The 22,358-nt window shown below is 44.8% G+C and overlaps 1 protein-coding gene across 2 annotated transcripts in view; it reads left to right on the plus strand.

The window, feature by feature from the left end:
- Positions 1-1,177: 1,177 nt before the first annotated feature.
- ELP3 (elongator acetyltransferase complex subunit 3) overlaps positions 1,178-22,358 on the plus strand; it is a 75,725-nt gene continuing 54,544 nt past the window's right edge. For both annotated transcript variants that reach the window (XM_005528807.3, XM_088053565.1), the window contains exons 1-7: positions 1,178-1,304; positions 1,751-1,850; positions 3,626-3,764; positions 5,563-5,633; positions 8,180-8,243; positions 9,434-9,502; positions 10,545-10,699. In XM_005528807.3, the coding sequence (XP_005528864.1) occupies positions 1,277-1,304; positions 1,751-1,850; positions 3,626-3,764; positions 5,563-5,633; positions 8,180-8,243; positions 9,434-9,502; positions 10,545-10,699 (626 nt within the window). In that variant the 5' untranslated portion in view covers positions 1,178-1,276. The remainder of the gene's footprint in view (positions 1,305-1,750; positions 1,851-3,625; positions 3,765-5,562; positions 5,634-8,179; positions 8,244-9,433; positions 9,503-10,544; positions 10,700-22,358) is intronic.

Genomic DNA, 22,358 nt, shown 5'->3' on the forward strand with positions numbered 1-22,358 from the left:
AGTTTTACCCTCAAAATCCCTCCAAAACCTGGGCTTTCCCCCTAAAACCTCCCAAAACATGGAGTTTCCCCCCAAAAAAACCCAAAACCTGGGTTTTTCCCCCCAAACCCCAGGGTTTCCAACCAAAACCCCCAAAACCCAGGTTTTCCACCCCAAAAACCCCCCAAAACCCATTTTTTTCCCCAAACTCCCCCAACCCGGTTTTCCCCCCTAAAACCCCACCAAAACCCGGGCTTTACTCCCCCAAACCCCTCAAAACACAGGTTTTCCACCCCAAAACCCCCCAAACCCCCACAAAGCCCAGCAGTTCACCCTCAAAACCCAGGTTTTCCACCCCAAAAACCCCCAAACCCCCACAAAACCCAGCAGTTCCCCCCCAAAACCCAGGTTTTCCACCCCAAAACACGGGGTTTACCCCTAAAACCCCCCCAAAACCCGTGCTTTACCCCCCAAAAATCGGGGTTCCCCCCCGAAAAACCCAAAAATCCGGGTTTCCCCCCCAAAAACCTGGGAGTTCCCCCCAAAACCCAGGTTTTCCACCCCCAAAACCCGTGTTTTACCCCCCAAAACCTGGGTTTCCCCCCCAAAACCCGAGTTTTCCTCCCGCCAAAACCCGGGAGTTCCCCACCAAAACCCAGGTTTTCCACCCCAAAAACCTCCCAAACCCGGGTTTTACCCCCCAAACCCCCAAAACCCCCTAAAAAACCGGGTTTTACCTATAAAAACCCCCCAAAAACCTGGGTCTTACTCCCCAAAACCCGGGTTTATAACCCCCCAAAACCCCTCCAAAACTCGTGGTTTACCCCACCAAAAGCACCCCCAAACCCGGGGTTTTACCCCCCAAAACCCCCTTTTTTCCCCCAAAACCCGGTTTCTTCCCCAAAATCCCCCAAACCCGGGATTTTCTCCCCAAAATCCCCCAACCCCTTTTTTTTTTCCCCCCAAACCCGGGGTTTTACCCCCCAAAACCCGGGGGTTTTCCCCCCCAAAACCTCCCTTTTTTCCCCAAAAAAAACGCCTTTTTTTCCCCCCAAACCCGGGTTTTTCTCCCCAAAACCCCCCAAACCCGTTTTTTTCCCCAAAACCCGGTTTTTTCCCCCAAAACCGGGGCGCGCTCCCCGCTCCGTTGCGCTCCGGCGCCCCCCGGTGGTCGCTGCCGGAACTGCACCCCCTTAGTTACGCCCCCCTCCCCTCGCGCTTTACGGCGCTTTCGCGACGTCTCGGGGCGGCGTTGCTTTACGGCAGCGCGGCGCTCCAGGCCGCGGGATCCGCCGGGATGAAGCAGAAAAGGAAAAATGGGAAAGGTAAAAAAAGCCAAAAAAGAGACCTGAGGGGCTGGAACGCGTCCGGGGGAGGGAATGGAGCTGGGGGCGGTCGGCTGAGGGAGCTGGAGGGGCTCAGCGTGGAGAAAAGGAGGCTGAGACTCTCTGACAGGACGGGGCTCGCAGGGACGGCGTGAGGGGAAACGTCCTCAGGCCGCGCCGGGAGAGCTTCGGGCTGGAAAACAGCAGGAATTTCCTCCTTTAAAAGTCTCTCCAGCCCTGGCACAGCTTCCCGGGGCAGAGCTGGAGTCCCCATTCCCAGAGGGATTTAAAATCCCCGCGGATGCGGCGCTCGGGGACACGCCTGGCCTTGGCCCCGCTCTGCTGAGGCGCTTTTCCAACCCCAGCCGTGCCAGGAATTCCCGCTGGTGCCAAACAGCGAAAATCTGATTTTTTTCCCCTCTGTTTTTGCCTCGTTGCCGTGTCAGGGGAGCTCAGCCAGGCCGAGCTGATGGTGATGACCATCGCCGACATCATAAAGCAGCTGCTGGAGGCCCACGAGCAGGGAAAAGATGTGGATCTCAACAAGTGAGTGTCTCTGGAGCTGATCCCTGCGGGATGGGCTCGTCCCGCGATTCCAGCTGACATTTCCAGCCGCTTCTCTCACATTTCCTGCTGGTAAAAGCACCAGGATCTGTAAATTATGGGCTCTTTTGCTGCCTGGTCTCAAATGGGTGGGATTGCTGAAAAAAATCCGAAAACTCTCGTTGTTTTTTTATGTTTACCCATCCCTCGCTAGTCCCAAATCCATCGGGGAAAGGAAACATTAATACAGAAATAATATTAAATCGCTTTTTTTAGCAATGTGTCACCCCCAAATTTATGTACAGAAACTTCTTTTTTCTTCCTATTTGTGGAGTAAGAAAACCTGAATTTGTTGTTCACAGGAATTTCTTCCTCCTTTTATTTATGTGGAGTAAGAAAATCTGAATTTCTTATTTATAAAAATTTTTACTTTATTTATTTGGAAAAAGAAAACCTGAATTTTTTGTCCACAGGAATTTCTTCCTCCTTTATTTATGAGCAGGAAGAAAACCTGAGTTTGTTGCTTATAAAAATTTCTCCCTGTATTTATGTGAAGCAAAAAAAACTGAATTTGCTGTTTATAGAAATTTCCTCTCCATTTATTTATGTGGAGTAAGAAAACCTGAATTTCTTATTTATAGAAATTTCTTCCTTTATTTATTTGGAAAAATAAAACCTGAGTTTTTTGTTTAGAGGAATTTCTTCTCCCTTTATTTATGTGGAGTAAGAAAACCTGAATTTGTTATTTATAGAATTTTTTTTTCTGCTTTATTAATGTGGACCAAGAAAACCTGAATTTGTTGTTTATAGAAATTTCTTCCTTTATTTATTTGGAAAAAGAAAACCTGAATTTTTTGTTCACAGGAATTTCTTCCTCATTTATTTATGAGGAGGAAGAAAACCTGAATTTGTTGTTAATAAAAATTTCTTCCTTTATTTATTTGGAGTAAGAAAACCTGAATTTGTTGTTTACAGGAATTTCTTCCTCCTTTATTTATGTGGAGTAAGAAAATCTGAATCTCTTATTTATAAAAATTTTTATTTATTTGGGAAAAGAAAACCTGAATTTGTTGTTTACAGGAATTTCTTCCTCCTTTTATTTATGTGCAGTAAGAAAACCTGAAATTGTTGTTTATAAAAATTTCTTACTTTATGTGAAGTAAAAAAACCTGAATTTGTTGTTTATAGAAATTTCTTCTCCATTTATTTATGTGGAGTAAGAAAACCTGAATTTGTTGTTTATAAAAATTTCTTCCTTTATTTATTTGGAAAAAGAAAACCTGAATTTTTTTGTCCACAGGAATTTCTTCCTCCTTTATTTATGTGGAGTAAGAAAACCAGAATTTGTTGTTTATAGAAATTTCTTTATTTATGTGGAGCAAGAAAACCTCAGTTTTCCCCCTTTTTTCCACTCAATTGACAGAACTGTAAACTTTTTCCTGGAAAAAAAAATTCAAGGAATTGCCTTGGAGACCAACTCAGCTGCAGGCTGGGTGTGCAAGGGTTAAACACACTAATTAATCACCACCAGGAATTAAAACTAATTAATCAGGAGTTGCCCCTGAAAATGGACAAGCACGAGCCTTGCCTGCACAAGGTTGGGATAAAACCAAATCGAGAAGGAAAACACACAGAAAATACAGAAATCGGCGGTTTTGGGTTCATTTTTGGCATTTTGCTTTTCATCACTTCTTCCTGGGTCTCTGTGGGTCTGCTGGAAATGAGGGCTGCTTTTGGGGTGATTTTGGGGTGATTTTTGGGGTGATTTTGGGTTCCAGGCTGAAGACCAAGACCTCAGCCAAGTACGGGCTGCCGGCGCAGCCCCGGCTCGTCGACATCATCGCGGCCGTTCCTCCGCAGTTCCGGAAGGTTCTGCTCCCAAAGCTCAAGGCCAAACCCATCAGGACGGCCAGTGGGGTGAGTGAAAAGTGATTTTTCCCTTTTTTTCCCCCGCACCCTCCCTGCTGCCAGCCCAAAATTTGGGTTTGATTCCTGCCCAAATGCAGGATTTGGGGTTGGTTGTCTTTTTTGTGTCCTCGTGGGGGGGAAGGTTCCTTCCTTGGAGGTTTTCCTGTGGTTGCTGCATCCCTGGGAGCGGCCAAGGAAAGGCTGGACAGGGCTTTGGAGCACCCTGGGGTGGTGGGAAGTGTCAGGGCTGGGATTTTTGGTCTTTCCAACCCAAAATATCCTGAGATTTTTCTGAGGGAAAAGGGGAGTTGTGTCCGTGGCCCTGCCGGGGACATTTCAGCAGAGCAATGGATCCAAGGCAGTGTAAAACACCTGATTCTTGTGATCAGACCCAAATTTACACCAAAACCAGCTGATTCTTCTGATCAGACCCAAATTTACAATAAAACCACCTGATTCTGCTGATCAGACCCAAATTTACACCAAAACCAGCTGATTCTTCTGATCAGACCCAAATTTATAATAAAAAGACCTGATTCTTCTGATCAGATTCCAATTTATAATAAAATCACCTGATTCCTCTGATCAGACCCAAATTTATACTGAAACCACCTGATTCTGTTGATCAGACCCAAATTTACACTGAATCCACCTGATTCTTCTGATCAGATTCCAGTTTATAATAAAACCACTTAATCCTTCATATCAGGATCAAATTTATAATAAAACCACCTGATTCTTCAGGTCAGACTTCAGTTGACACTAAAATCACTTAATTTTAAGATCAGAGCCCAGTTTACGCTAAAACCACCTGATTTTTCATATCAGATCCAAATTTACACCAAAACCATCTGATTATTCTGATCAGACCCAAATTTATAATAAAACCACCTGATTCTTCTGATCAGACCCCAATTTGCACTAAAACCACCCAATTCTTCATATCAGACCCCAAATTTGCACTGAAACCACCCAATTCTTCTGATTAGATCCCAGTTTACACTAAAACCACCCAATTCTTCAGACCCCAATTTACACTCAAATGTGAAAACATTAAATAATATTTAATAAGATTAATTAAGGATTCCTATTGCTGGTTTTGTTTTCCCCTTCAAGGAGTTAACCCGTAGATATTTTGGTAGAGGTTAAATAATAATAAAATATAATAATAATAATAGAGTCAAATAACAAAATTAATTATAATTTGTTAATAAATTTGACTTAATGAAGAATGAAATTTAATAGTTAATAAACAATAAAAATAAATTTAAAAATAAAATAATAAAAAATAATGCATGAGAATAATAAAATAAATGATATAATAAACAATTTAACTTAAAGAAGAATGAAATTTAATATTTAATAAGTAATAAAATAATAAAAAAGAATGCTTGAGAATAATAAATAATAAAATAAGCAATTTAACTTAAGAATGAAATTCAATGTTTAATAAACAATAAAAAGAATATATAAGAATAATTAATAATAAATAATAGCAAAATACAGTAATATATAATAAATAATAATAGAAAAATATAATAATATACAATAAATAGCAATGAATAAATAATAATTGTAAAATATATATAATATAATGTGGAATGTATACTAAAATATAATATATTTTATATAATATACATATAATCAAAATTAAATAAACTACGTTAAGTAAGTAATATTAAAGAACTCACAACATTAAGTAAATAAATACAATTATCCCCAAAACGATGCCCCAGCAGCCCCAGCCCTGCAGGAAACTGTTGGATTTTGGTGATTTCAGCGGGAATTTCTGCAATTTCTCCGGCAGATCGCCGTGGTGGCCGTGATGTGCAAACCCCACCGCTGCCCCCACATCAACTTCACGGGCAACATCTGTGTGTGAGTATGGGCAGCCAGATGTGCCAGATGTGCCTGGGCTGGCCCCCAGGGGCTGCTCCAGGGGGGAAAGGAGCTGCGGAGGGGAATGAATGTTCTCCTGCTGGAATTCTGGAATTGCCCCGGGAGGAGCCGGGAATGAGGGACGGGATCCACGGGAACAACGGCCTCAGGCTGTGCCAGGGGAGCTGCAGGGTGGATTTTGGGAACAATTCCTGCCTGGAATTCCCCCCGATAGATTTATTGGGGTGATTCAGCCCCATAGATTTATTGGGGTGATTCAGCCCCATAGATTTATCAGGGTGATTCAGCCCCATAGATTTATCAGGGTGATTCAGCCCCACAGATTTATTGGGGTGATTCAGCCCCATAGATTTATCAGGGTGATTCAGCCCCATAGATTTATCAGGGTGATTCAGCCCCATAGATTTATCAGGGTGATTCAGCCCCATAGATTTATTGGGGTGATTCAGCCCCATAGATTTATCAGGGTGATTCAGCCCCATAGATTTATCAGGGTGATTCAGCCCCATAGATTTATTGGGGTGATTCAGCCCCATAGATTTATCAGGGTGATTCAGCCCCATAGATTTATCGGGGTGATTCAGCCCCATAGATTTATCGGGGTGATTCAGCCCCATAGATTTATTGGGGTCATTCAGCCCCATAGATTTATCGGGGTGATTCAGCCCCATAGATTTATTGGGGTGATTCGGCCAAAAGGGAAAAAACCTTCTCCTCTCATGACCCAAAGCCACCATTCCATGTGAGCTCCCCACCTTCGCTCGTTAGCAATTTATTTTAATTAAATATAATTAATAAATAATTTATTTTAATTAAAATGTTAATTTCTTAACGACCACCTGGCATTTGCGTCCCTGACGAGTCCGGAATGACGGAGCACAGGCGGAGGAGAGCTGCCAAAAACCTCCTGGAATCGGCTCAGTTTTATTCCAGATTACAAAATTTGAATAAACTTAGATTTGGAATTTGAATTTGAAAACTTGAATTTGAAGTTTGAATTTGAAAACCTGAATTTGAAATTTGAATTTGAGAACTTGAATTTGGAATTTGAAATTTGAATTTGAAATTTGAAAACTTGAATTTGAAATTTGAAATTTGAGAACTTGAATTTGAAATTTGAAAACTTGAGTTTGGAATTTGAAAACTTGAATTTGGAATTTGAATTTGAAATTTGAAAACCTGAATTTGAAAACTTGAATTTGGAATTTGAATTTGAAACTTGAATTTGAAATTTGAAAATTTGAATTTGAAAATTTGAATTTGAAAATTTGAAATTGAAAACTTGAATTTGGAATTTGAAAACTTGAATTTGAAATTTGAATTTTGAAAACTTGAATTTGAAATTTAAATTGAAAACCTGAATTTGAAATTTGAATTTGAATTTGAAATTTGAATTTGAAAACTTGAATTTGGAATTTGAAAACTTGAATTTTAAATTTTAAATTTGAATTCAAAACCTGAATTTGAAAAACTGAAAATTGAATTTTACCCCGAATTCTCTTCCTCCTTCCGGCTCTGTTCACCTGAAATCTGATCTTGGTTGTGTTTTTCCCATCTCTCTGCTTTTTATTTATATTTATAAATTTTAATTTATATTTATAAATTTTATACGTTTTATTTCTATTTAAAAAACACAATTTCCAGACATTCCCCACCACAAATCCAGGAATTCCACTCTGGTTTTGTTTCAGCTCCTCTGAGAGCTTTTCCAGGTAATTCCAGCTTGGGCTGCACCAACCCTTGGCCAGCAAATTAACGTGGTGATTTAATAATTAACTTATAATTAACTTTATAAACGATGGCAGATGACTCAGGGAGGAAATAAATCGATTATCCCGGGAAGCAAAGGGGGCTGGATGGGTGGAGGTGGGATCTGCTCCATCAGGAAAATTCCCTCTGGAATTTTCTCTCTGGAATTCTCCTCTGAAGGCTCAGAATATTCTGTTTATTCAATAACACATCCCCAAACTCAGGGGAAAAAAACAACTCAGCCGAGCTTTCTCACCATCAAAATATTTAAATTCCCGAAATTTCTGGAAAAAGGGGTGGTGGGACGGGGGGATATCCCAATTTTACATCTCTCCATGCCAAAAAAAAAAAATCACATTCTGCCTCGAATAAAGTTAGAGAATCACAAAAAACACTGAAACTGTGAGATTGTTTTTTTTTTAGAAATCAATTCATCCGCACGTAACCGCTGCCCCAAAATTTTATGGCTGCTCCCTAAAATGATGCAAGCATCCCAGAAATATTCATGGATTTTGCTTCCAGAAAATGGATTTTGCTTCCAGAAAATGGATTTTGCTTCTCACTGGGTTGTTTGAGGTGGATTTAGGGATTTGGCCAGGCCTGAGCTGGTTTTGGAACATCCCATTTTGGTAAAAATTAAATAAAATTCCTTTTTTTTTTTTGCGCTGTCCGTGGAGCGTTTGCGAGCACAGGTGGGCTCAGCATTCCTGGATATCACGGAAATCCTTGGAATTCTGAGAGTTTAATCCCTGTTTTCTCTGTTTTTTATCCTGCAGGTACTGCCCAGGGGGTCCTGACTCTGATTTTGAATATTCCACCCAGTCCTACACGGGATACGAGGTACGGATGGGAATTCCAGCGTTCCTTAAACCCGGCTTTGCCTTAGGCCGGGCTTTATTTTTTATTGACGAGAACAAACCCAAAAAATAAATGCAAAAAAAAATAAAACCCAACAAATAAATAAATACCAATATAAACCAGATTTTCATAAACTTCAAAGGTTCTGAGGCAGCTCGAGGTCTAGGAGCAAAATTCTTAATTAAAATTAACGAGTTAAAATTATCGTGTAAGAAGGGTTTTCAAACACTGGAGCAGAGATGTGGTTTTAATCCAGTTCCTACAGGATTAAGAAAAGTATAAATTTGGGTATAAAAATCCCCATTTTTTAGCTGTTAATGGCTCTGAAATGACATTAATTCCCTTTTTTTCTTTTTTTCTTACATTTCCAAAACATTTCCTCCCCGCCGTCTGGAGAAAGTTTAAAATCACTTTGTGATTGAATTATTTTCACTGGTTTTAACCAAAAAACGCAAAGCTGTGGGAGGGATGTGAATAGGGAAATGAGGTGAAACCCAATTTTGGATTAATTTGGTGAAAATTCCTCTCAAATTGGAATTTTACTTCAGCGATTTAAATTTTGTCTCGTGAAGGAAATAAAGGAAAAAAAAATGGGAAGTACCAAGCGAATCCAGGATACAAAATTTTATTTAAAAATGTTATTAATAGGCTTTTATTATTTATTAACTTATTATTATTATTAATAATAATGATAATAATGATAATAATGATAATGATAATGATAATATAATAATAATAATAATAATAATAATAACTGGGGATAGGAAAAATGAGTTTTTGAGGGATTTCAGTTGAAGAAGTTTAATTTAGGGAATATTTGAAGCCCAGACTGAGTCTAGAGGATGCCGCCCGAGTAATTTGTAAAAACACTTTGTGATTTTTGTAAGGCTTTTGTGACTCACTGCTGAGGTTTTTTAGCTGTTGGGGAACACTAAAAATGGAATAATTTTGGTGTTTTTAGGCCATCTGAGGGTAACAATGTTGTTTCTTTTTAAGAATTTAAGGAGCCAAATTCGTATTTACAATTTTACAGTCTCGGGTTGCGGGTTTTGAGGCTTTGGGTCAGTCAGGATTTGAAGTTTTCAGCATGCTGAAAGTTGGATTTTGTTCTTTTGTGCTGTTTTAGGGGGAAAAATGGTTTCTAAAATGAAATTTTTTTGTGTTTTTTTCAGCCAACATCCATGAGGGCCATCCGGGCTCGGTACGATCCTTACCTCCAGACAAGGCACAGAGTGGAGCAGGTACATTTTTACATTTTTCCTCAGGATTAAAATTAAAAATAAATTAAAATAAAAAAAAAAAAAAAAAGAGAGAATTATTTCAAATTTTTTTAATATTTGTTATAAAAATATATAATTTACATGTAAATATAATGTATAAATATATATAAATATATATATTATAAATATATAAATATACATTTAAATATATAAATTTATATATAAATATAATATATATAATTTATATATATTTATTTATATTAAATGTGTAATTTTCCCGCTCTCATTTCCATTAAATAAGTGGTGAGTTTTGAACCTCTCCTGAGATCTCTCCTGTGCAGAATTTTTAAATAATTTTAATAATTTTTAATAATTCCAAAATAATAAATACGCAAATAAATAAGCAAATAGATAAATAAATAAAAATTCCAAAAGAATAATAAGACCTGATTTTTAATAATAATTCCAAAATTGCTTTATTTGGGTGTTTCTTGGAGAGCTGGATGTGAAAAGTTTCTCAGTCCTGTTCTGCTGTGATCAGTTAAATCAATATTAATTTAAATAATAAATAGTAATACTTATTTGCTTAATGTAATTTATTTAATTTTTATTTTATGCATCTCTTTATCTCCAAATCCATTGGAAAATTCTCCATGAATTCAGTATTTTTCTCCCTGGAGATTTTAAGGAGAGTTTGTTGTACATGGATTGAAAGAGGTTCAAGGAGGTTTAATTTGCCTTTTTGGCCAAATTTAGGTTGTTTCCAAGTGGAACCAGCAACCCAAATAATTCTGATTTTTCAGGAAAATCCTCCACACTGGGTTCAATACCTGCACTGAGTAGAGTTAAAAAGTAAAAAAAAGAGTAAAAAAGTAGAGGAAAAAAAATGACTTTTGAGGGTTTTTTTTTTGCAAGGGGAAGTGATTATAAAAAACCCATACAAAAACATGAATTTCTCATCAATAAAACAACAAAAGAATGAAACACAGCACAAGAAAATCAAGAAATCTCCCAGACAAATCCCCAACTGATGTTTTTTCCCCTGATATTTTTAATTTCCCAGCTGAAGCAGCTGGGCCACAGCGTGGACAAAGTGGAATTTATCGTGATGGGTGGGACTTTCATGGCTTTACCTGAGGATTACAGAGATTATTTCATCAGGAACCTGCACGACGCCTTGTCGGGTCACACTTCCAACAGCGTGGCGGAGGCCGTCAGGTGGGGAGTTCCTTCTAGACTTTAAATCAATTCATGCTTTGAAAACACCCAGGAGAACGAAATTTCTTCTTATTATAAATTTTTTACATTTTTTTAATCATATAATTAATTTTTTTGGGGGGGTAATATTTCATTCTTTAATCCTATTTTTGAAGGGAACGTTCATCTAAGTATGTTTTTGGGCACAGAATATTTCGAGCTCTGCAGAGCAGCAACAAACAGACCCCCTGGAAACGCAGGAAAATCCAAATTTTTTTCCTCCCCACCCCACCCCATCCCGATTTTTTTGGCGTTGCAGCCAGCCCCGTCACGCCTCGTCACCTCGCTCCGGAGTTGTGACGAACGCGGCGGCCACGGGATTTATTCTTCATTTATCCCCTGCAGCTGGGGAGGGGGAGCTGGGACGTCAGGAATGACTCAGCCCCGCAGAGCGTCAGCGCTCCCGGCCCCTTCCAGCCCCAAAAATCTCATCATCCATTCAGATCCATTCAAATACCGAATTTTCTCTGCTTTTTGGACAACGACAACAAAAAGGAAAAAAAAGCAGAGGTTTGGTGTTTTTGGTGTTGTTGAACAAATGAGCGTCCCCCCCTTGGGTGGGTTCGGTTTGCTGCTGCCTTGTGGTGGTGGGTTTTTTATTTGTGATGTTGTTGTCGAGAAGAGGAGTGGTTTTAGAGCTGTTCTCTCCGAGGGAAGGGATTTTAGAACTTTTCTCTCCAGCAGAAGTGATTTTAGAACTGTGATCTCCAACAGAAGCGATTTCAGACCCAGTCCTTTGTATCTCAAAGCTGCGACTTAATTTGGTTTTTCCTCTGGAGGGCACCAAACGCTTCGGCTGCTTTTCCTTGCTTTATTTCTTTTTTTTTCCTTTTCCTTTTTTCCCCACCTCTCGTCGCTCAAAGACCGAACAAAAAGCTCCCTGCTGCTCTTTCCGAGTGGCTTTTACGGAGATAAAATATCAAACAAGTTGGGCAAAGAGTTCCTGAAGGACACAGCTCCTCAGGGAAAGGAAGGTTGCAGGTTGTCCTTTCCAATTACTGCTGTGATTCACGGTGTGGGAAGTCCGTTTTTTCTTTCTTTTTTTCCCCTTTGCTGCAGGTGTCTTAAGCTGATTTTATATTAAAATAACATTTCAAGCAGCCTGGCCTTTGCTCTTGCAGATTATAAGGGAACTATTTCTGCCACGGCAATTTTAAACCCCAAAAGGAGCCCGCAGAGTCAGAGCAGACAAAAAAGCCTGCCCTGGCAGCGCGTGGGCTCTTCAGCAGATAAATAAAGGTTTGTTTTAGATTTGTGACATGAAACTGACGCCGAGTGCTCGGTAAATGGAGTTCTGTGGGAGTCGCCCGAGTTGCATTTTCCTGCGGGTTGGAGAAGATGGGCTTGGAGATGAATCAGAGCTGGTGCTTCTTGTGCTGCTGGAGCGGGGTCGTTGCCCTGTGTGGCTGCAGCGTTGGTTGGGGTGGTCAGTGACACTTGAAATGAGCAGTCAAGGTTGAATTTATTTCTTTTTGTGGTGAGGTTTCAGCTCCTCCACCGATTCCAGCAGAGATTGTGAGGAGTTCTGGGAGTGTTTTCCCTGTTCTGTGCTCAGCAGGGCCCTGGGATCTGCCTCTCTCAGCCCTTGTTCCAAATGGGATTCTGGACCTTTATTCTTTGGGTAAATCATTATTTAATTTAGGTTTTATGCAGAGATTTCTTCACGTGGGAAAGGCCCTTCAGCCAGGAAAGGATCTCAGAATCCTGGTGAGGTTTCAGCTCCTCCACCAATTCCAGCAGGGGCTGTGAGGAGTTCTGGGAGTGTTTTCCCTGTTCTGTGCTCAGCAGGACCTTGGGATCTGCCTCTCTCAGCCCTTGTTCCAAATGGGATTGTGGAGGCTTTATTCCTTGGGTAAATCATTATTTAATTTAGATTTTGTACAGAGGGAACTTTCACATGGGAAAGGCCCTTCAGCCAGGAGAGAATCTCAGAATCCTGGTGAGGTTTGGGTTGGAAGGGACCTTCATTCATCCCATCCCACCCCCTGCCATGGGCAGGGACCCCTTCCACTCTCCCAGCTTGCTCCAAACCCCATTTTTCCCCTTTTTTACCCAGTAAAACCGGTTTTTAACCCAACAATTGCCGTTTTTTGTCACAAACCCGCGTCGCGGCGGCGCGCCGACCCGACCTGAGGGACCATCAATCTGGCATCCATCCTCCTCCCGACGTAATTTTCAATTTTCTTCTTGCCGTGCTTCATCTCGATCAGCCCTCTGAGGCTGCTGCTCGCAGCTAATCTGATAAAAAGGATGTGATTCCGTGCGGTTCCCAGCAGAACGGAGCAGAGCCCGCCCTGGAGGTCCAGCCTGTCCCTCACTGGGGACGGCCGCTTCCAGCCAGATAAAGAAATTATCCCTCAAACCGCCTCGGCCCTTGGATTCCAGCTGAAATCCCGAGTTCCCTTCTGGTTTCTCTTGCAGATAAATGCATGAACTCATCGCCCAAAAGTGTGATTTTTTTTTTTGGGGGGTAAAGATAAACAGGGAAACTTCGAGGCTTTTCACGGAGAGGAAGGAAATTAATTCCCTGAGAAAGCATTGCTGGGTTTTAATATTTCTGCAGCACCTCCCTTTTGGGGTAATAAACGCTTTTTTAGACCTTTCAGACAGAAATCTTTGCTGGAGGTGCTTGGGTTTGCTTTGAGAAATAGTTTGGCCAAGGAGTGGGTGAAGAATTGCAGAGCCAGGGGGGATCTTTGTTTCTGTGCGCGAGAAGACTGAGAAGTTTTAATTTTTCTCACCAAGAGAGCACCGCTTCGGAATTTCTGGGCCCTTCTGGGCGCCCATCAAGCGGGGCTGTGGGCTTGGAGATAAGCTTCCCTTTTTTTAGGAGCAGGTCTGGAATTATTAAGAATTCTGCAATCGCCGGAGAAGCGCTGCAGGATGGATTTTTTCTCCCTCTGGAGAATCTTTCCCTGGGAGCCGCTCCCATCAAGGCCTGGAGCGTTGAGTTGATTGCGGCTGCTTTTGCTCTTTGCTGAGGACAATCAGAGCCCGGGAAGGTGTAAAAATGCAGATGCAAATGAGAATTGCTGCTCCTCTCACCTGACCCGTGAGTCATGAGGGGTGTTGGGCTTATTGAGCTGCCACCGTGAGTCACCGCAGCCGGGAGCTGACTCCTAATGAGGGAACCAGGCCCAAGGAGAGCTTTGGGAAAAAGCAGGGAAATCAGGAATCTGCAGCTCCTGGGACTGCACCAGCAGCTCTGGCCTGGGAGAGCTGGGGATGTTCACCTGGTGAGGATCCAGGGAGATCTCCCAGCCCCTTCCAGGACCTCCAGGAGAGCTGGAGAGGGACTGGGGACAAGGGATGGAGGGACAGGACACAGGGAATGGCTTCCCACTGCCAGGGGGCAGGGATGGATGGGATATTGAGAAGGAATTCCTGTCTGTGGCCCTTAGATAGAATTCCCAGAGCAGCCGAGGCTGCTCCTGGATCCCCTGGAAGTGTCCAAGGCCAGGCTGGAGCAGCCTGATCCAATGGAAGGTGCCTGCAGGTGGTTGGAATTGGGCCATCTTGAAGGTCCCTTCCCACTCCAAACCTTTCCGTGATTTTTACCATTTCCGTGATTTCAGCATCTTGTGAGACACGGGAGTAATTGATAATTTTTATCTTTGTGTTTTGTGTTGCCTGATATCTGATAAGGCTGTGTGTGACCAAGTAAGGAGATGCAGTTCAGGTGTCTGGTGCACCTGACGCTGGTGAGACAACATCCAGGAGCAGAGCAGACACAATTATTCCCAAAACAGATCCAATCAGCCCCTCAAAAAGCTCATTTCCCACGTTAAATCCCAGAACTCTGAGCAGCTGTTGCTGCACTTGATTCCTGCTGGAGCAACTGCAGCTCCCAACTCCAGCTTTTCCTCGGATTTCCATCGATTGCCGGTGCCAGGAGTCCTTCTGTGTTCCAGCATTATCTGTGTCTCCCCCTGAGCTGGGGAGCAGTTATCCACAATTATCCTGGTGGGGAGGGAAGTTTCCTTCAGGTATCCCAGAAGCCGGATTGATTTTTTTTGGGAAGAGGACAAATCCGAGCTCTGCTGGAGGAGAGGACACGGGTTGTAAATAATCAGAGTTTAGGATTAATCCACTGAGGGAGAATGGCCAACCCCGAACCGTGACAGTTCCTGCAGTGCTTGGTTTGGGATGTGGAGCTCCAGATTCCTTTTTAAATCCCAGCTGGAAATCCGAGGGGGCCGGATCAGAGCAGTGACAAATGTGCTTTGTGTGACTTATCAGATGGTGGGGTTTGTGTTGTGTGTGAAAGGAAAATTGCTTGGAGGATGACGGATCAGAGAGGTTCTGGGGTTTGGGGATCCTCAGATCCCACCTGGATGTGATCCTGAACCTGCTGGCGGCTGCGTGGTCTCCAGAGGCCCCTTCCAACCCCCACCATTCCCAAATTCCCAGGTTAATTTCAGGCACTAGCGATTCTCCTGGCGGAAGCTGCAGTTGCTCCAGGGAATCGTGGTGGCTGGAGGCAGAGGGCAGGGATAGATGGGATTTAGGGAAGGAATTCTTGGCTGTGAGGCTGGCACAGAATTCCCGGAGAAGCTGTGGCTGCCCCTGGGTCCCAGGAAGTGTCCAAGGCCAGGCTGGAGTAACCTGAGATAGGGGAAGGTGTTGGGGCTGGAACTGGATGAGCTTTGGGGTCCTTTCCCACCCAAACCAGTCTGGAATTCTGTGATTTTTTTTTTTTTTTGAAGGTTCACAACTCAGCAATGCCTGAATTTGCTTTTCAATACTGAGGAACAAACCTGCTTTTAAAAAACGGCGCTTTATAAAGTTAAAGTCTGATCTAAATTCCCCCAAAAAAGACCTTTGTGCCTTTTCTGGGAGACAGGTTCCTGCTGGGAAGCCTGGGCTTGCTGTTGCTGCATTTTAACCAAAATTCAGCCTTTTTGCTCGGCTTTTAGGGCACTCTGAAATCCGTGGGGTAACGGACGAGCGCGTTGAGCACGTGCCTGTATTCCACTGACCCCGGAGCGAGAAACCCTCTTGGCCAGGGGTCAGAGCAAACCCATTTCACCTCGTGCCTCCTGCAGGCAGGGAAGAAGCTGCCCTGCAATTCCAGGGCTCCGTTGCCATACGGAGCTCGTTCCGCTAATGTCTCTTAATTGAGCTTGCCGAGTGCTAATTGTGACTCCAGCAGAAAAAAAACAAGCCGGGCTTTGACTCACTCTGCAGTGATTCATGCTGTTCTCCTTTTATCTACCTTGACCCTCTGCTCCAGGTGACCCCTTCCAGAGCAGGCAGCTCCTCGCCCTTCAGCTGCCACGGCTCACCCCGGGGCAAATCCGTGGAATTCTGGGGAGGAGAGCGATTTAAGGAGCTCCTTCTCTGCCCGGGGGGGAGTGGGAAATTAAAAATTGCCGGGGTTTGACAGTCAGCTCCCACCCCTCGCCCTGCCATAATGAGTGGGTGCAGTGACAGGGAGGCTCTTGAAGCTCCAAATTGCCGGGTTCAGCTCCAATTCCAGCCCCGTTTCCAGCGGCAATTTCGGGATGTGGGGACTCACCGGCCCCGTGTCCCCTCCTGGCAGGAGGAAGGGAATAGCGAGAGGCGGCGGCACTGGAAATTGCTGTGGCTGGATCCATCAGAGCTTGTCTGTCAAATCCCTCCGGACATCCCAGCGGGCCAGGCAAGAGATAAGTGGCTGTTGTTTTAGTGCCAGATCGTTTACAGCAGAAAATCTGCCTAAATTTCCTTTTGTTCCCAGAGATTTGGAGCCTAGCTCCTAATAATTCTGGGAAAACAGACAGGTTTTCTTTGTTTCCAGCTTTGGATGTGGTGAGGCACTGGCACAGATTTCCCAGGGAGGCTGCGGTTCCTCATCCCTGGAAGTGTCCCAGACCTGCGGTAGTGGAAGGTGCCGAGGTTGGAATGGGACGAGCTTTGAGGTCCCTTCCCATCCAAACCGTTCGATATTTCCCATTAAAACCTGTTTGTCACCGAGTGTTTAATCCCTAAATGCCTTCGTGAGTTTTGCAGAATTTAGGGAATTTTACCCCAAAGCTGTCTGGCCTTTGTTGCCCTTGGTGCTGCTGATTTCCTGCTGCATTTTCCAACTTTTAACTGCTGGAGTTGATGTTATTTGGAAGCTCTCTAAGCAAAAAGTAATTTCATCAGATCCTAATCTCGTGGCGGGGAGCTTTCCATTTCCTTCCTCAGCCGTGGAATGGGATTGCTTATCCCGTTATCTCCTGCCTGTGAAACATTCCAACTCGGAACCGAACACGCGAAGAAGCCAAACCCACACTTGTGGCCCCACGATATTGTGTGGTTTTGGGTTTTCCGAGGGGGATGCTGGAACCAAACCCATCTTCCTCCAAGGATTCCCAGGCGTTTCCTCAGGAACTGGAGCCACCCCAAAATCAGCGATATTCGTAAAGCCGCGTTTTATCCCGCGCCGCTGCAAGCAGCATCGGCCTTAGCGGTCATGACATTGTCAGAGCTAAATAATGAATTTCCCTGCTTCTTCCTGTAGGTTTTCAGCAAATTACTGCTGAACACCTGCCAGAGGGAATACTTTGCTCGCTTTTGCCGCCGCGCCTGTGTAATTTGGCAGAGCACCACGAGTTCTCCGGTGACCCGCGCTAAAACGTTAATGGTGGGATGGGATCCGAGTGGCCAGCTGGGGTGGGTGCCTGGAGATGGAGCTTTATTAAGGGCTCGGCCACCTGTGGGAGTCTGAACCTGGCCCGGCGATCACGCGGTCGTAATTCCCATCGTGCTGCTGATCCAGAGGTGATGTCAGAGAGAGAACGGGGTGATGCACACAAATGAGATTTTGGGGTGAATCCCCTTATCGTTCACACCACCCTTGGGTGAATCCCCTCGTCGTTCACACCACCCTTGGGTGAATCCCCTTGTTCACACCACCCTTGGGTGAATCCCCTCATCATTTGCACCACCCTTGGGTGAATCCCCTCATTGTTCACACCACCCTTGGGTGAATCATCATTCACACCACCCTTGGGTGAATCCCCTCATCACTGACACCACCCTTGGGTGAATCCCCTCGTCGTTCACACCACCCTTGGGTGAAACCCCTCGTTGTTCACACCACCCTTGGGTGAATCCCCTCGTGTTTCACCCCATCCTGCGGCTCACAGGAGCGGCCGCTGCCGTATTCTGATTTTCCGAGCAGGCACCAACTCGAATATCACCAATTTCTCTGAGCCGCAGAAGGACGCGAGCGATCCAAACCCATCATCCCAAGCCCTGCGGCGCTGCCGGGGGACCCACGCTCCCCTTCTCCCGCAGAGATTGCTTTGCAGCCCCGATGAAAACGAGCTGGTGAAACGGGGAGATGTGGTTTATGGTTCCCTCAGCTGTGCTCTGCTCGCCTCATTGACGCTGTAAACCCAGAGCCGCCGCCTTTCAACGGCGCTAAATTAATTTGAAAGAAAACTCATTTTCTGGTGACATGGTGGGCGCAATCGGTGTGGAACGAGGGAAAAAAGCACACACACAAAAAAAAAACGGGTTTAATTTTCATACTTTTCCGGGAGGGCGTCGGGGTTTTGCTGCGGCAAAGCAGGGGCTGTTTGATTTGAAATACGCGTGGCAGCGGGAGTCCTGCGCTTCTCACGGCTCAGAAGTTCGGGAAGTTGGGATGCTCAAAAGCTGGAGGGTGTTTGTGCAGCCTTGGTTTGCTCACCCTCTGTCTGGGGTGTGCGGTGACCTCGTTTTTTAACTCCCTCTGCGCGACCTTGGCCTGCTCTGTCTGCGGAGACGGTCGGCACGCTGCTCTGAAAATTTGGAAATCAGCGAGAATTGGTTCCCTGGGTGAAAATAATCTCCCTTTTTTTTCCTCTGGCAGCTCTGGGGTGAGGTGTGGGTTCAGCTGGCGGGTTCAGAGCTCGGCTCCAGTGTTCCTGGGTGCCTGAGGAACCCTTGGAAGAGGTGAAATCAGCGGGAATCAGCTCCTGCTGTGATTGTTGGGGAGGTGAGGGAATCCCACCCCAAGGAGTGCTGGGACAGGAGGAGTTTCCAGCTCCAGCTCCCATTTCTGGCTCCTTGAGCCTCTCCAATCCTTGCTTTATGGAAGATCCTCCTGCACCTTCCAGTCTCTGGTTCCCTTCTCTTTTCCAGACCATGGAATCATGGAATAATTCAGTTTAGAAAGGACCTCTGAGGTCATGAGGTCCAGCCAGCAGCGCTAAACCACGTCCCCAAGTGCCACATCCATGTTTTTGGGCACTTCCAGGCATGGTGACTCCACCACTGCCCTGGGCAGCTCGTTCCAGCCCTTCTAGGGATGAAATTATTCCTAATATCCCATCGAAACCACCCCTGGCTCAACTTGAGGCCATTCCCTGTCATCCCATCCCTTGTTCCTTGGGAGCAGAGGCCAGCACCCACAGTCCCTGCTTTTCCCCGCCTCGGGGAAGACACGGGCGGTCGCTCACCTTTGGCTGTCTCCTCTCTGTGCATTTCTGATTAAAATCCTGGTTCTGCCGTTTGAGGAAGGGCTTTTAGCCGTGACAGGAATTATTTCACCTCCGCCCATCCCGGGAAGTTTCTCCTTGGGACAACACATGGTCCCTGGGGCTGTGAGGGATGGCTGTGCCCGAGGACGATGCAGCAGCTGAAAGCTGAAATCATCTCCCAAACAATGACTCAACCACCGTTAAAAGTTGAGTAAAATCATAAAATCGGCTCGGCCAGGGCCTTGAAGCTCATCTCCTTCCAGCCCCGTACCGAGGAGGAGGAGCTGTGGGCACCTCGGAGCTGCAGGAGGGAGCAAAAGGAGTTCCTGGAGCTGCTGCAGCAAGCCCAGGAGTGTTTTTGTGGGGAAAACGAGGATTTTCACATTTTCCACTTTTTCGAGCGCCATCCTATCGCAGCTTTGTAGGTGAGGGACTTGCTTTGGCAGGAGATCAAGATGAGCTAAACCACGGCATCTCCACTGGCAATTCTGGCTGATGGCTGCTTTTTATTAGCTCTCTTTATAATTTTATGGATACAATTCCTTCGTTTCCTCAAAGCAGCAATCAAGCTGTTTTCCTTCCTCGAGCTAAATGTTTTCTCTGGTGGAGTCAGATGGGGACGAGCTCAATCTCATTTAAGAGGTGGATAAAGAAATCAGAAGAGCAAAGGGCTGGGCTGGACGCTTGGTTTATGCAGCAGCACTTTCAGGGCCTTCAGTTTGCAGTGTTTTTCCCCAGGAAAAGCTGAGAAGTGGCTGTTCCTGAGAATATGCAACTTTCCTTAGGCTGCAGCGAGTCGATATCAGAGCTGAAATTGGAGCTGGGTTTTTTTGAGAGTCGGTGTCAGTCTCACCCAGCTCCGTCTCTCTCGTCAAGCACAGCAGGAAAAAACTCGAATTTCAGGGCGGATTTAATAAAAGAGGCTGTCGTGTTGTTTATTCCGTAATTTTAGATGTAAGGAGATTGTTGTATTTTTTTTTTTCACTTCCTGCATCCTTTATTAGCCCACGCCTGCAACTCTGTATTGACTGTTCCCTGGGAAGCTTGTCTGTATAATTATGACCTAATGGTTGATTGTATTGATTTGGCAACAGGCAGAATGGTTTTCCTTTCAAGTTTTTCCCGAAGTAATCGCGCCGCAGAGATGAGAAAAACCAAGGACAAATGTTGGGGGCCTCTCCTCGTGGAAGTTTTCCGCCAGGCTTTGTTCTCCAGGCTGAGAGTGCTCCGTGCTCACTGTGGCTAAGAGCTGGCAAAGCTGAGCAAGAGACCAAAATGAAATATTTGACTGAATGCTGCCCAAACCTCCTGCTTTTTCGCTCCCTGAAAGGAGAAGCTCGAAGCGAAGAGACGCTCGTGAGCGTTTATCCTGGATTACTGCATGGAAATCACTCCTTGGATCGCTCCTCCCTCGTAGTGGGGAGGCCCTGGCAGAGTTTTCCCACATAAACTGTGGCTGCCTCATCCCTAAAAGAGTTCCAGGCCAGGTTGGACGGGACTCGGAGCCACCTGGGGTGGTGGAAGGTGTCGCTGCCCGTGGCAGGGGGTGGGGACAGGGTGACCTTTAAGGTCCCTTCCACGCCAAACCGCTCCGTGATTGTGTGGTTCTGTGAAATCCCCAAATGGTTCCTGAGAAAAGCATTCGGTTCTTTCAGAAACACCAGGGCTCCAAGTGTCTCCAATTTTCTCTCTTCGTGCTGTGCATCGCTTTGTTCTGAGCTCTCCTCCTGCATTGCCAGCCGAAAACTGGTTTGGAAAATCATCCCTGTCAGGGTTATTATCCCTCAGAAATGGGATTTTATCCCTCAGAAATGGGATTTCTCCCAGTTCAGCGTGGGTTTGGTAGCCTGGCAGGGCTGGTCATTACTTTTAAAAAGAAATCAGTTTAGCAGTGCTTTGGACAGGGGTGGGTGCCGGGCTTGGCGATGCTGGTTGGAATTAAACGTCTTTTCCAAGCGTAATAAATTCCTAATTCTGTGATTGTGTATGGGGGACGAGCTGCAGGTTGGCACAGGGAACCTCACCCTCACCTGTAGCAGGCCCGGATCTTCACAGGCCTCTCAAACTTCTGATCCTCTGAACCATTCCTTCCCTTTTTCGTAGCTTTGTCACATCTTTCAGGATGACTTCCGTGGCTTCTTTTCCTCGGGTGTCATCGCCAGGTGCCGTTAGTGGGAATTAAAGGAGACGGGAAATCTGTGGGACAGGAGCTTTGGGACGGTTTCATCCATCATCTCTTCGTCCCAGCTGCAGGAAACCCAAGCTGGGATGATCGGTGGTGTGCTGGATTCCCCATATCTGAGATGAATCCTCGGCTTTCTTTTACCGACATTCACGCGTTGATCTGAGATGGAAGCTCGCGGTGAAGCAAAGCGTGATCCCTCCTCACCTGATAAATCAAACATGGCACATTTTACATTTCATTGTGCGTTTTCCTCTTCCAGACACATTGCGAAATGCGTTTTGCTGATGCGTCGGGCCTGGGTTTTATTTATCAGGACAAGATTTTGTTTTCCTTCAGCTGCTGAAACCCCAAAGCGCCTCCTTCTTTACGTAGATTGAGCACAGAGAGGTTCTTGTTCCCGTCGTGTGGCAGATGAATTCCTGCCCTCCGGCTACGAGAAACGCTTTCAACAACACATTCGGCTCGTGGCTTTCTCTGAAGCATTTGACAAATCTCTGTCACTTTGCCTGGGCTTCTAAAAACCCTTCACCGGATTGTGGCAATGAGAGTGGAGGTTTTTGCGTGCAGAAATTACTGAAAGATACTAAGAGATGGATTAAATGATTAATTAACGCAACAGCCATCATTAGCTGTGTCCCCGGGCTGGAACAGGTTGTTTTGACCTGTTGTGAAAGGGCTGGAGAAAATCAGTGTATATATATATATAAAAATATATATAAAATATTGTTTATAAAAGAGATTTTCCTGTTTTCACCACAAAACAACCATCTCCAAGTTGGCTGATGCCACTCATGAGTAAGATTTTAAAGTTTTAGTTGATAACTGTGAGAAGCACAGCCCTGGTGCTTGGTGTTAGTTAAAAAACCAGCTCAGTGTGAGGAATTACAGTGATGGGAATAGAGAGGAAAGTGGGAAATGGTGTCATGGAGCCGCCTCGTTCACAGCTTGAACTTTGCTCATTTCTTCCCTTTAAAAATCAGGGAGGAGGAAAATGATGCTG

The sequence above is a fragment of the Pseudopodoces humilis genome, chromosome 3, assembly GCF_049639895.1.
Source record: "Pseudopodoces humilis isolate 2021_Gansu_Grassland_sample_001 chromosome 3, ASM4963989v1, whole genome shotgun sequence".
NCBI lineage: Eukaryota > Metazoa > Chordata > Aves > Passeriformes > Paridae > Pseudopodoces > Pseudopodoces humilis.